Source organism: Leptosomus discolor, chromosome 1, assembly GCF_034619465.1.
Source record: "Leptosomus discolor isolate bLepDis1 chromosome 1, bLepDis1.hap2, whole genome shotgun sequence".
Lineage (NCBI taxonomy): Eukaryota > Metazoa > Chordata > Aves > Leptosomiformes > Leptosomidae > Leptosomus > Leptosomus discolor.
Window position 1 is genome coordinate 191,613,581 of NC_141391.1, and position 13,967 is coordinate 191,627,547.

General features: G+C 37.9%; 1 protein-coding gene across 1 annotated transcript in view; it reads left to right on the forward strand.

Moving 5' to 3' along the window:
- The window catches only part of CFTR (CF transmembrane conductance regulator), a 91,359-nt gene that overhangs the window by 51,488 nt on the left and 25,904 nt on the right, over nucleotides 1–13,967 (forward strand). Inside the window, exons 15-20 of the mRNA XM_086473119.1 lie at nucleotides 691–819; nucleotides 3,706–3,743; nucleotides 4,950–5,203; nucleotides 6,239–6,318; nucleotides 11,329–11,479; nucleotides 12,586–12,813. Coding sequence (XP_086329245.1) covers nucleotides 691–819; nucleotides 3,706–3,743; nucleotides 4,950–5,203; nucleotides 6,239–6,318; nucleotides 11,329–11,479; nucleotides 12,586–12,813 — 880 coding nt within the window. The remainder of the gene's footprint in view (nucleotides 1–690; nucleotides 820–3,705; nucleotides 3,744–4,949; nucleotides 5,204–6,238; nucleotides 6,319–11,328; nucleotides 11,480–12,585; nucleotides 12,814–13,967) is intronic.

Genomic DNA, 13,967 nt, shown 5'->3' on the forward strand with positions numbered 1-13,967 from the left:
TGATCAAATTTGGTGAAATTGTCACACTGCTTAGCTTGTATGTTGTGATACAGGTAATGAATAAAGGAGTAAACTGGACTTGACTCTGTTTTTATGGGTGTGCTAGAAATTATGCAATTAAGGTTGAGTTTTATACCAAGAACTGGACCAAAATTCCTTTTTTCTAGTAACTATCAACTGGTTGTGATGAACTACTTTCGTTTTCAAAACTGGCAGCTGATTTTCACAGGGTAGGAAAATTTTCTGAAGTAGTTTCTAGGTGGAAAAAAGTCTACAAGAAATATTTAAACACATAATTTGCTGAAGCACTACCCATTTTTGTTTTTCTTTATTGATCTCAGAAGAAAAAAAACCCTCAGAGTATTTACAAATTTACTCTAACAGCACAATAATAATCTTCATTGAAAGAAAGTAGCTATTGATTAACCATTTCTGGGCTTCCAGTAGTGCTGGACAAATCTTGTTTCTTTCAGTGTTGTCTGAAAATTTCAAGTAATGTCTAAACAGTGTTATATCAAAGATGACTCAACCAGTCAGTACCTTCCTGTCCAGCCTTTATCAGCCAATTTGAATGATGCACTTCAATTATTTGGAGTGAGTTAGCAGAAGGAATGGCAGCATTCATGTGTCATAAATTCTCATATATAGATACTGCCATTCTTACTATGGTCTTATCAATTCTTTTGACAGGAATGCTTCACTGATGATGCTGAAAGCATGGGTACTGTTACCACATGGAACACCTATTTTAGATACATTACCATCCACAAAAACTTGATTTTTGTTCTAATTTTGTGTGTGACTGTCTTCTTAGTTGAGGTAAGAAAATCTACACTTGATGTCATGTTGCTACAAATGACGTTTGTTTGAACTGTGTTCTTTGTGATAAAAGGATAAATGGATAAAGCATCAAGACATTAGCTCATGTATGTATCGCTTATTGGCAACTGCTGTTAAATGATATTGCAAAGACTTTTATACTGTTGAGATGAACATATCTCACCAAAGGTAGTGACTGGTGAGACCCACCTTCTCAAATTATCTTGGTTATTTTCTGATGTGTGGTACCATAAATAGGAGTTGTTGCCCTATGCAGGTGTCTTGTTCAAAGGTGAATAATCTTCCATTTTCCATTAAAAGATATCTTTGCAGAGCCTTGGCGGGTTAACAACAATAATTACTAGATTTTTTTTGATGAACACATACATAAATTCTGGAGAATTGCTTTCATGAATGAGTTAGTAGCTTTGCTCTTAGTGAAAGAAGAGTGGTGAGTAAGGCAGAGAGCTGAATGCCTGTGACACCATTTAAAGATGGACGGGGTGTTCCTGCAGTGGACAGAGAATACTTTTTCCAAGTATAGTGGAAAACACTGTCAGAAGTGCTGAAAAACATCTGCCTGATCATGCAAGTCCGACTATTTTTCTTATAACAGAAATTGCCTGCTTTTTGCCTGATTCCCAATTTAGTAAAGACTTTTAGCATACATACAGAATCTCATAGTGTCCTCTTTTACAATTAATATCCTAAATCAAGGGGTTTTCTGAGGGAAGGAACATGTTTCAGAGACAAGACTGGGAGATGAATGAGACTGTGTTCATATGTCAACTTATAAAATATGATACCAATTTCTCTTGGCATTTTGCAACCTGAACTGAGATAAGAGAAGAATATATTAGGAATATAGGACTACTTTCTGGCTCATTGTGTGAGTGAAAGGCTTTTAGCAGTTCTGTGGTGGCATTCGAACTTCTAGTATCATCAAACCTGGAGAAGGATATGATTGATAGTGTCCTGAATTTACACTAATGTCATGTTGCAGGTGATTTGAATTAGTTCTTTTGGACCAGGAATAAAGCCTGGAGCTTAGATCTAGTTTGAGATACCAAATTTTTAAACCACCTCCATTAGCAAGACGGTATTTAGATGTGTAGCTGTTCTTACCATGTAAGTTTTATTTTCATGGTAGTGCAAAATGGTTGTGTAAACCTACAACAGCAAAGCTGAGTTGTAGGGAAAAAGGAACCTTTAACTTTGAGGTAGATAGATTTATCCCCATATATTCAGCTTACATTTCTAATCTTGATCACAAATTTTTGCTTTTAAATTAGAGTAAAGCCTTTAAAAATAATTCAAAAGCCTCATCTTCTAGTTGAAGAACAAATCTTATGATAAAGAATGTATCAATCTAAGTTAAACTTTCCAGTGTGACTATTGCTTAAGTAAAAGCCTATTGACAAATTAATGGACTGGAAGATATTCAGTCATAGCACAGAGTATATAACCTTTAGCAAACCTTTGTGCATGAGATGAAATACCATGCCAAGTGGTTATGTGGCCTGTGCTAACAGTTGGTACCCTTCTAACCTTAAACAATGAAGAGAGGCTAGTGATGAACATCCAAGTCCTGAAGTGAGAGAGTAGTGACAAGTAAACTGAAAGCGGAGTTTTGACACTCTTCAGAGCTGGGTGGGACTATTGTGGAAACCCTAGAGACACTATTTTAGATTTAGAATGGATTGGTTTGTATTGTAAGTTCCAAGGTGAGTCCACACAGATCACCATAAAGAGGGAGGGCATCAGTTGGACATTCTTCCTAGATTTGTGTGTGCGTGTGTGTAGCTCACTTAAGTGGCTCAAAGCTGTGTTTCCTAGATGTAGTTTTGAATGGAAACATACAGAAAGGCTCTGTGAAGTTATGCTGTCACAATATCATCTACTTTCTTCTTCACAGCTGAAAAAACTTGTCTGTTGTGAGGAGTCAAGCTGAGAACAGAATTCCATTGGGAGATATAAAAACACTATTGTGAAAGAAGCCTGATCCTTAAAAATGCTTAAATTCAGGGCATCACGGTCAATCTTGAGTTATTTAGTGTAAGACCTGCAAAAGTTAGTAGTTCCCAAGGAGAATAATTATGTGCTGAGGTATTATTGCAATACACTCATGTACCACTGCCATAAAAATATATGGGAAGAGGATCACAGCAACTGTGTTTCAACCCTTAGAAAAAAGATCATAAGCAGAAATAAAGCAGACTGAAATGTGGTAGACTATAGATGAAGATCTCCAGTGTCTCAGTAGACAGACAAGAAACAGAGGAAACATCTGTTGATCACTGAAGCATCTCACAATAAAAAGGGTTTAATTCCACATTAAAAAAATATTAAAATAGATAATGTGGAAATTAAGTAGAATGGCAGCCAAACAATATCAGACAAATACGTCTATCAAATGTAGCTACCAGGTAGCAAGAACAACAAATATAACAATGTTAAACCTTTAGAAAATCATATTTGAACAGCTGCCTTTGAAGTATTGGGAGACTTACACTTTTAGGGTCACCAAGAAATGTTAATCTTTAAAACTTGAAATATGTTAAAGCATACAGTGCATGTTCCTTGGCATTAGGAAAGTATTAGCAAGCCTTTGTTAATAGTACAGTAAAAAACAATAAAAGAATATTTAGGCACTTGAGACCCTGATTGTAATACAAGTCTAAATGTAGCTTTCCTGGTGGGGTGCGCTAAATGGTTTCTGTGGAAAGAGGAGCAGATATGATGAGGTTTTTGTTTCAGGGAAGTTTGACTTCCATCCATTTATAATGCTCTCTCAAAAAACAATTATAAAGTCAGTGAAAGAAGTTAAGTAAAAAAATACATAATGTGATAAGACAAAAAAAATTATTCTGTTTTCTTATGTCACAGGTAGCTGCTTCTGTTGCCGGGTTATGGTTTCTTAAAAAGTAAGTAGTGGTGATCATTTATTGAGAATTTGAGGTCTCCTTTATATTGATTTTTGCTGTAAGTAATTAATAAATTCTGCCAGAATTCTATATGAATAGGCACTAGCTTGCATTCAATACAATGGTTCATAGATGAATGATCTAAATACCTCATGTAGGTGGTATTTTAAGCTGATGCTTCTTTAAGTGAAACAATCAAATGGCGTGTGCCTTGTTATTGAGCACCTAACAACACACACAAGATTTTTCCGGGATCAGCTCACTTTAGAGATACATGGACTTGATTATCCTGAATACACTGTGGTTCACTGCTGTCTTTCAGAGGTACCAGGTGAGACATTTGCTTAGGAACATTTTAAGGGAGCAGTTTCTGTAAGACCCCATTTGTACAATTTCCTCTGTTTACCTATGAAAAATTCCCAGAAGTTACAGGATCAGACAGATGAAGGTTAAAACATACTGAGTAGCAGTGTGGCTTTTCCTGGGTTAAGGCTTTTGATCCCTGTTTTTGTCCCGCAGCACTAAGTCTGCATGTTTGAGTATAGAAAGCATACGGTGACATAGGTCTGATCAGGAGGAGGAGAGATTTATGTTGATGTCCCCTTCAATAGGTCACTAAGGCCTTTGATTTTTATAGTCCACCTAAAGCATTTTACTTCCATAGCAATTCACTTTTTTCAACACTTAAACTGTTTTTTCTCGTTAAAAGAGGAGGATGCATTTTCCTCAATTAGGCTAGTTTTGTCAGTGATTAAGCAGGCAGTTTAATCAGTTGCAAAAGACTAGCAAAGCAGTACATTTTCACAGTAGTTTGGAGAAAACTGTTGGAGGGGTTGTAGTTATATACCAATGGCTTAATTTCCATCTTGGTAAAAACCCTTCATTGCCCAGTTGTAACTAATTTCAGAAATTACTACAAATGCTGATAGGTACCTGAATCACCAAAGGTATCTGAGGGAATAAATAAGCCTTTTATTGCCTTGACTCCTGAACACACAAAGAAGAACTTTGCCTTAGTGGAACATGGGGTAGTTCATAATATGTATTTCATACATACAGGACAATATTTAACAAATAACTGGAAATATATATAACTAATCATTAACATAGTTTTAAAACAGACAAACATTGCAGTACTATTTGTTTAGTAGAGAAAGAAACTCGCAATTTCCAGTAGTGCATTTATTTTTAATTTCCATCACCCAGGACAGCTTTGAAAGCAAATGCAACACAATCAGAAAACAGCACCTCTGACAAACCTCCTGTGATTGTCACTGACACTAGCACCTACTACATCATTTATATCTACGTGGGAGTGGCAGATACCCTGCTTGCCATGGGAATCTTCAGAGGTTTGCCCCTTGTGCATACGCTTATAACAGTGTCTAAAACTCTTCATCAAAAGATGTTGCATGCAGTTCTTCATGCACCTATATCAACATTCAACTCTTGGAAAGCAGGTAACTGAGATGGGAACTGATTGACTCATGTATGGGTTTCATTTCAATTAAACAGTTTTCATTCTGTTAAAGGATACTGTTGCTTTCCATTTACATTTTCAGTCAAGCTGAATGTTAAAAGTTTGCCACATAAAGTATTTTTTGAATCTTTTAATGAACCTTGATTGCACTTTAAGTGTGACTTATTTCAGTTGTCAATTCAGATTCTGAAATATCACCTTGTAAGTTGGAGAAAATTGACTGTTAACTGTTTGAAGCAATAAAACTAGAGTAACTTCTAATGAATAGACTTTGCCTAAAACTTAGTAGAAAAGATATAGTCAGCTATGTGATGAGTGACAAGGAGTCAGGTGTGGATAATAAATAGTGCTTTATTTCATGAGTAGTCCTACTAAAATGGCATAAAATATCAGTTAGTGTGAATAATGGGTTTCATATTCAAATTTGGCTTTGGAGTTGATACAGAGTTCGTTATATAACTGATGCAACAAGTTCCATCTCCCACTGTATGTGAAATTCCTGTCCTGTATCCTTCTTACTGGTGCGTACTAGATTACAGGAGACACTGGTAAATGACAATACAACATAGGGTTTCTCCTTCATTTTCCCATTATATTCTTAATTCTGTTGTTACCTGCTGATTAATACAGTAATTCTGCTCAGAGGCTAAGAAACTGGTGTACAAACTCATACAAATGCTGATGTGCAAATTATCTGTGCATCAGCAGAGCCTGATGCATAAGGGGTACAGACCCTGTGCTTCATGCCTCTGTTTCTGTCCTCTTTAATTGCGTTTCTTTGTTTTTATTACATTTTCCTGGGGTTTTTCTGAGATTCCAAGAGCTGAAGCAGAAGCCAAATTCCTCCATGAGGAAAGAAGGTGTAGCTCTTGAAATTGGTGGAATTACTTGTACTAGAAAAAACTTTGTACTTATTAATATTTTCTATTCAGAAAAAGTTGTACTTTTTGTTAAAGTAATAAATGTAGGATTTTGGGTGTTTTAAAATGTTTCACTTTTTTTTCTTAATCCATAGGTGGTATACTTAACAGATTCTCAAAAGATACGGCAGTACTGGATGACTTACTTCCACTTACAGTATTTGACTTCATTCAGGTTTGTAGAATAAACGTTCTGAATTTTGCTGTAAAATTTCAGTCATACATCATGCAAAAGAAATCGTATTAATAAGAAGAGATAACAACTGGAATTAAATCCCTCTCCCTTTTTTCCCATCTGTATATCTATATTACATAGCTGCTTATCTTGTTGGTCAACTTCATTGATTCTTTTTTGAGTACTTGCCTATATGTGCAAGTACTTGCCACTCTGCAAATGACTTCTAGTGCTCAAGCTCAGAAACATTTTTGCCCTGCAGACAAATTTGACTGCCTAATTTTGTCTTTTATCCTTTGCATCTTCGTGGCTTCCCCTAAGTCTCTGGGGTTTAGGCTGAGTCTGTCAGGCGCTGGATAACTATTTGTGATGGAGGAGAACTTTAGATGACTCTACTCCTTGGGGAAATTTTACATCCCTAAGAGTTGGAAAATTGTGAACTTTTTATTTTTTGGATGGAAAGGCTTGTTTCCAGAATACCTCCTGGGAAACTCCACGCATTGCAAAATCTTGAGTTTTGAATGACCTTCCAATTTCTCCACATGAAAGAGAACGTTGAGGAAACACAGAGATAGAGGCAATTCCAGTGTTTCTCAAGAAGGATACCTTTGTTTGCTCCCCATCCTGCATATTCTGGGACTTTGTGGCTCTGTGTGTATCCCAGCACCCCTCATTAGTGTCCCACCACTAATGCTGCAATGCCAGCTTTTCCTCAGATACAGGTTGTTCACAGAACATTTAAAGAATAAGAACAAATCTTCCCTGGCCCTCCTGTTCCTCTTTATTCAGGAGATATGCAGGCCCAACTTAATTGACTCAGACACTCTACTGCACAGATTGCCTGTCTCCATCTGAGTTTGCTCTGCTTTACAGTCCCTACCAACATGACAATCTGTTCAAAACTGAATCCCTTTCCCTATATCTTGGACGGTAATTGATAACTTTGGCTCATGACTTCAGAGAGGCCTGTGTGGCTCCACTTGAAGAAGTTCAAGGACATTGCAGCTCTACTTCAAGTCCTGTTGCCGTCATGAAAATTTGCTGAATGAGCAAGCATGGAATCTGAATCGTTAATGCCATCTTCAGTGTCATCAGAATTCACTACTGTCTTTTCTGGTGTGACCATTTTGTTTCTGATATTTTGCATCTGCCATAGGGATGTTATTCCAAAATTATTTTTTTTTAGTCTATCTCTATATTTCAAATGCTCTACAAGAAACTAGCTAGTTTTTCATGTTTTAAAGGATAAGGAAAATCCCTAGATTTGGCTTTTCTGTTCTGATGCCTTTCAGAGGCTAACCTATGCTCTAGTGTCCCATAGGTTCACCTCTGTCTCCTCAGTCCTAACTGCAGAGGCTCCTGAACATGCATGTTAAGCTGCTCTGTCTTTCCAGGTTCTTCTAGTGAAGATCATTGAACCTTCCCACTGCCTTGAATGCTTTTTACCAGTCATCTCTTCATAAAAAATTCCTTCTGATCCTCCATAGATTCAGACTTGTTTGGCAGCTTCAGACTTCCATGGACTCTTGCTAATGAATGAAGTCAGAGTCCTGTGAAAGATACAGAAAAGTTATACATATGACTTTCTCCGTCTGTGCTGATTATTGCAGAGCCACAGAATGTGGAAGGGACCTCTGGACCTAGGATCTGGGACATCTCCAACCCTTTTGCTCAAAGCAGGTTCAGCTAGAGCAGATTGCTCAGGGCCATGTTGGAGTTTGGATATCACCAAGGGTGGAGACTCCACAAGTTCTCTAACTAACCTGTTTCAGCGTTTGACCATCCCCACAATATAAATGCTTTTTCTTATGTTTAAATGGAGTTTTGTGCATTACAGCTTGTACCCATTGCCTCTTATCTTCCCACTGGGTGCTGTTGAGAAGAATCTGGTCAGGCTTATTTGCTTTGCATCAAATACATACTGCTGTTTGTGTAAATATAATATAATTTTAAAATATATATAATTTATAAAAATTATTTGCATATATTCACAAATTGATAATTTATATAAATAAAATACATACTGTCAGATACTTATACAAAGTGAAAAAATCCCCCTAAGCCTTCTCTTAAGGCTAAACAATCCCAGTTCTATCAGTCTGTCCTTGTACGTGAGATGGTCCAGTCCCTTTATCATCTTCAGGACCTTTCACTGGACTCACTCCAGTATGAATCACAGAATCACAGACTGCAGAGTGCATTCCAGATACAGTCTCACTGGTGCTGAAGAGAGGGGAAAGATCACCTTCCCTGATCTTCTGACAAGCTGCTGCTGTTGGGGGTCCCTTGCTGAAGGGGAGGTGTTGCTGCCTCATGGTCCACCAGGACCCCAAAGGCCTTCTCTGCAAGGCTGCTTTCCAGTCAGTCAGCCTCCAGCCTGTACCGGTGCATGTGGTTATTGCTTCCCAGGTGCAGAGATGTACAGAAAAGTCTAACTTCTGAATGTACTGGGATGCCTAAGTCTGAGTCTGGTGGAGATGGAGACTTGGTCTCTGCTAGCCTTCAGTTTATGTTTCTGTAAGTTCATCCTTCTGACTTCTGAGCTTTTCTCAAGAATTTGACAGAAAATTTTAGAGCTTCCTTGCTCCTTCTTCTATGAGAATGAGTTGGTAGATGACTCTGTCTAGGCGTTAGGACATATATGGGGGGCTTCCATTTTAGGCAGCAGCACTTTTCATCCAGGATGAATGAGGCTTCAGGATGAAAGAGGCCAGGGTTACTTTCCAGTCATTGGGATATATCCCGTTGCCTATAAAAGAAGAAATGGTATCAACTTTACATCAATGACAAGAGACAGCTTCCGTGATGTTTTCTCTGGCAGCCATCTGACCTGTACCTGTACATCTCTGGTATGAATTGAAGCCATCTAATGACTGCAGTAGTGTTACCACTAATCTTAACATCCATCTTGGTCTTCTGCCAGTGCTTACAGTGAGGTCATCATTTTTTGGAGATCCTTCATGCGAGATGCTGCTAGCATATATTGCTTGTCCCTAAGTTTTAATACAGTCACACTCAAAAGGTCATAGTGAACTCATTGGACATTTATACCTACGGTCATGACGTGCTTTCCCTAAATGATACACCCCCATTGGTTAACCAGATTGGCTGCTGCAGTCATTTACACCCTGAAGCCCTGCTGAATTGCTGTCTCCACCACCAGCTGCATTTTCCAAAATTGTGACACAGAGGAAGCATTGGAATGTGTCTCTTCATCTGGCCTCTGTCCCAGGCCTGAAAACTCAGCACCTGGGGTCACTGCAGCACAGCACTGTGGCTCTTAACTGGGCTGCATGAGCCCTTTGCTGCCATTCCCTGACCATATGCCAATGTAGCTGGCTTGTGTGCTGATTTTTGCTACTGCCTTTTTTAGAGAAGGTGTCATTTGGAGTGTTTGGAGTTCATGAAATAACACAAAATTTCATATTTAGCTTTTTACTGAAATAACTGTTGGACTAGTAGTGAGAACAATATGGCATCATGGTGGCCTTTGCAAAATTTGAGTAAATGATGGAAACAGGAATTGTTTACGTTACAAATGACTGTGTAATCTCAAGTAATGTGAGCGCCGTATAACTTGGCTCAGTATCAGTTGAACAGCTCATTTACTTCTTAACAGTTAAAGATACAAGAGGTACTAGATTCTGCAGTTTGAAATAATGAGTAAACACAAATCCGTTCTTGCATTGCTACAGACCAGCCTTATACCACCTGCACAAGCATAACCCATGTGTGTCACCATTCTTTTAAGAGAACCGAGGAAAATACTGAAAGAAATCTTTAACTAGTTCAGCTGTTACAGTATTTTTTTAATCTCATATACTTTGATGTTGCTATTGTACTGCTCAGATTTCTGATTAAAAAAAAAGACTGGGAAACCTGGAACATGCTTACCTGTTCATGAAAGACCTCTGATTTGGAATACTGGGAATTTAAATACTTCCTTGAGTTTATGTGGATGTAGTAGCAAAAGCACCAACTGCAGGTTTCTTCCTAATGTGAAATTAGTTTTGCTTTTCATCTATTTCTTTGCTGACTAGGCATTTGCAGTGATGTTTCAATGCGATGTTCATAATTTTGTCCAAATTGTCCATTTGCAGTTGCTTTAGGCTGATAAGTTTGCAGTTTGATGTAGTTGTTTATTGTAAAAGGTAACACCCAGATACAAAGCAGAGCTTTGTTATTCTGTGTACACTGATGTACTTGATTTTCATTAGATTTAGGTATGACACAAAAACTCTCTAAGTGCTTAAAGGTGCTTCTAGAATGAAGATCAAGGCCTGATTTAGCTAAATCTCTCTGGAGCTACTGAGGATGAGGTCTTATGAGAATGGTAGTAGTCTCTGGTGGGTTAAATAGATTAACTCTGGAATGATTTTGTTCCTTTTGAGTCATCTGTCACCTTAAACCATTTTTTTCCTTCTGAAACTGCTAATTTTTCATACCAGAAGTCCTCTTACAACTTATTTCCTGCCTTCTGACCTGGACAAGTAGTAGTGCTAGTTTCATATGCAGGTTACAGTCCCTTGAGCAAGCGATGATATGCAACTTCCCGCAACTTGGGCCCGGAACCTGCAGGAGTCTGACACTCAGCTCCTGACAGTCTGGCATACCTAGCCCAGACAAGACAGGGACAGCACTGGTAGGTTTGGGAGATTGCTGCAGATATTGCAAATGTCGTTCTTACAGTTCTAACTGGAGAGTGAGAGCCTAGCTGCCATTGTTTTTGTGTAGCCTCATAATTTAGAAGCCTGCAATACTGCTAGTACTACAGAAAACACTTCTTTCATCTATTAGAAAAGATGGCAGCTTATACCAACAGGTTATGGATCTAAGTTATTCATGATTTTTTCATGGAGGTTTGTTCTCAGCTGCAAATCCTACTTAGGTTAGTACTGTGTATTTGTTGAAATAATACGTAATTGCCATGGGAAGGAGATTCGTCACCAACCTCTAGTCTATGAAGTGGCAAGTTTACTATATCAATAGTATTTTTCTTTCATTCTACAGTTAATACTGATTGTGATTGGCGCTATAACAGTAGTCTCAATATTACAACCCTACATCTTCCTGGCATCAGTGCCTGTGATAGCAGCCTTTATTGTGTTAAGGGCATACTTCCTCCACACTTCTCAGCAGCTGAAACAACTGGAATCTGAAGGTAGGAGCAGCAAAATTGGTAGACTTCTAAATCCACAACAAATCAATTGAGAAGTGATTCACCCTTTCAACTCTCCTTTGCCTTTTCTCTTGCAAGATGCCATTGTCTCTGGAAGCAGAACACATACCTCCTTAAAGCCAGTGCTGTTACTGATCCAGCCAATGCTGAGTGCTCTGCTACCAAAGAGCAATGGAGAAGATCTTTTTAAAGCTGGGCTTTATCACCACTGCAGCTGAAAACAAATAAAGTCTTGACATACAGTTTTCTTGAGAGTACATGTAACTTTAAAAATTGTGGTCAGACTTGGTACATGCCCTATGAGTTTATTTCTTTATAAGAAAAATTTACAATGGATATATCTTGATTGCAAAGAATTCTAATTTCTGAATAAGTTATTTGACTAAATTTTCTTCCTCTCCCTCCATTAAGAGACTAACACGTTCCAAATAAAATGGAAAACCCCATTCTAAAGGGTGGGTTTGCAAATCAGGCGCTGTGGCCAGGCTTTACAACAAACTGGCAGATCCTCAGTGAATCAGTCCTGAATCTTAAACACTGATGATCATCCTCCCTTTTACTTAAGTGTATTTAATTCGGAAGTTCCTCAGATCTAAATCTAATTTTCTTTGACATTCACAGGGATCCAGCACTGGCTCACCACTTTTTATCTAATGCAAGGTCTGCTTAAAATTACCATATCAGTGCAGTTGAATCCAAAGCATTAAAGTACTCTGTGCTAAAAAAATTTCATTTGATGGAGTTAACAGAATTGCAGGAATTCATTCTGGCTGGGAAGGAGCCACCTTTTTCTTGGGGCACCTTACAGCAGGCCAGGAGCTTCCCCAAGTAGTATTCTAGCTACGAAGAATTAATGTGATCCCTTCCTGGCAATACGCTGAATGGAATTTCAACCCATTCATGCGAAGACTGTTATTGTATATCCTGTGCTAGGATTACTTCAGCCACGTACTGCAACAACATCTGTAAATTAAACACTGACAATAGTTACACTAGTGAGAGTTAGAGCATAGGGTTGTGTATTTGCGTTATATCGAAGATATTTGCTTATGAGTGTTTATGATGTTTCTAATTAAAACACTTTACAGCTCGGAGTCCTATATTCACCCATCTTGTTACAAGCTTAAAAGGGCTGTGGACACTGAGAGCTTTTGGGCGGCAGCCATATTTTGAGACATTATTTCACAAAGCCCTGAACCTACACACGGCAAACTGGTTCCTCTACCTGTCAACACTGCGCTGGTTCCAGATGAGGATAGAAATGATTTTTGTTCTCTTTTTTGTTGCTGTGGCATTCATCTCTATCATAACTACAGGTACGGTAACTTTACTGGAGTGCTGAAATGGAAGTCTTCTGCTTCTGTTTTAACAGCTCAACTTTAGAAACTTCCCAGGGAAATAAACCATTGCAAATTTTAGCATACATTGGAGTCACTGATTTAAGTATGTCAGAATAGTGAATACAATTTAATTAAAATAGAAATTACATCATTATTATCTGCAATCTGATGTTGTAGAGGACTCGTTAAAGGGATTAATCTGAAAATAATACCTGAAGGGACAGAACTTTCCTTTTCGTGACTGTAGTTGCTGTAAGTATAATCTCGTGTGTTTAAACCACATTAATGTAAACACATTAGTGTACTGAAGAGCTTGAGTGTTGATTATCATCTGCATAGCTCAAAGTTTTTGGTAAATAGAAGTTAACGTTCCTTTCATTTGTAAATGGCTAAGACATTCAAAGTTTTAATAATCTTTTAAAGCCACACTGATAGCAGAAATAGTCATCTAGTTCTCTAATTCCCAACCAACTGACCCATTTTCCCATGTGAAGGTTTGCAAAATCCCCTGAAAAATGGCTCACCACTCCTAGTAAACCCAGTACACGAATGAGAATCACTCTACACCTTACTATCTTCCTTGTATTTGAAATGCTGCCAGTACCTGGCCAGGCACAGCAAGTCTCCAACAAGCAGAGAATAAGAGAACAATGTCCCTAAAATGTTGGAATAATTCAGTTCTGTGGAAAAACTCAGCAGGTTTAGCTACAGATTACTTCAAATACAGTTTTTAATTCACCATGCTTTTGTTATATATGTTTTTCGATTTTGATTCTCGGGCATTATTCTCCCTCTCACAAGTTTTACACTGAACTTGGTGTGCAGGATCTGAATGCAGTTCCAATACTATGGTTGCTGATGAACAAGAATTTGCTGATTTTGTGAAGGAGATTTTTGGTTCTAACAATATCAAAATTTCATTTGCTCATACTTCAGTGTTGGAAAGGAGTTATGTAAAAGTGTACATTTTATCAAATATTGTATTGTGTCTGAAATGCTATCCTCTGTTTCCTGCACAAGGAGCATTCCTGATTCTTAGAAAAAACAAAACCGCAAAAATACATTTGCATGAAAATATGCACCTACAGTACTTTTGTTACAAAGGAGACTTTTAGTTCCCCTAAAATTTA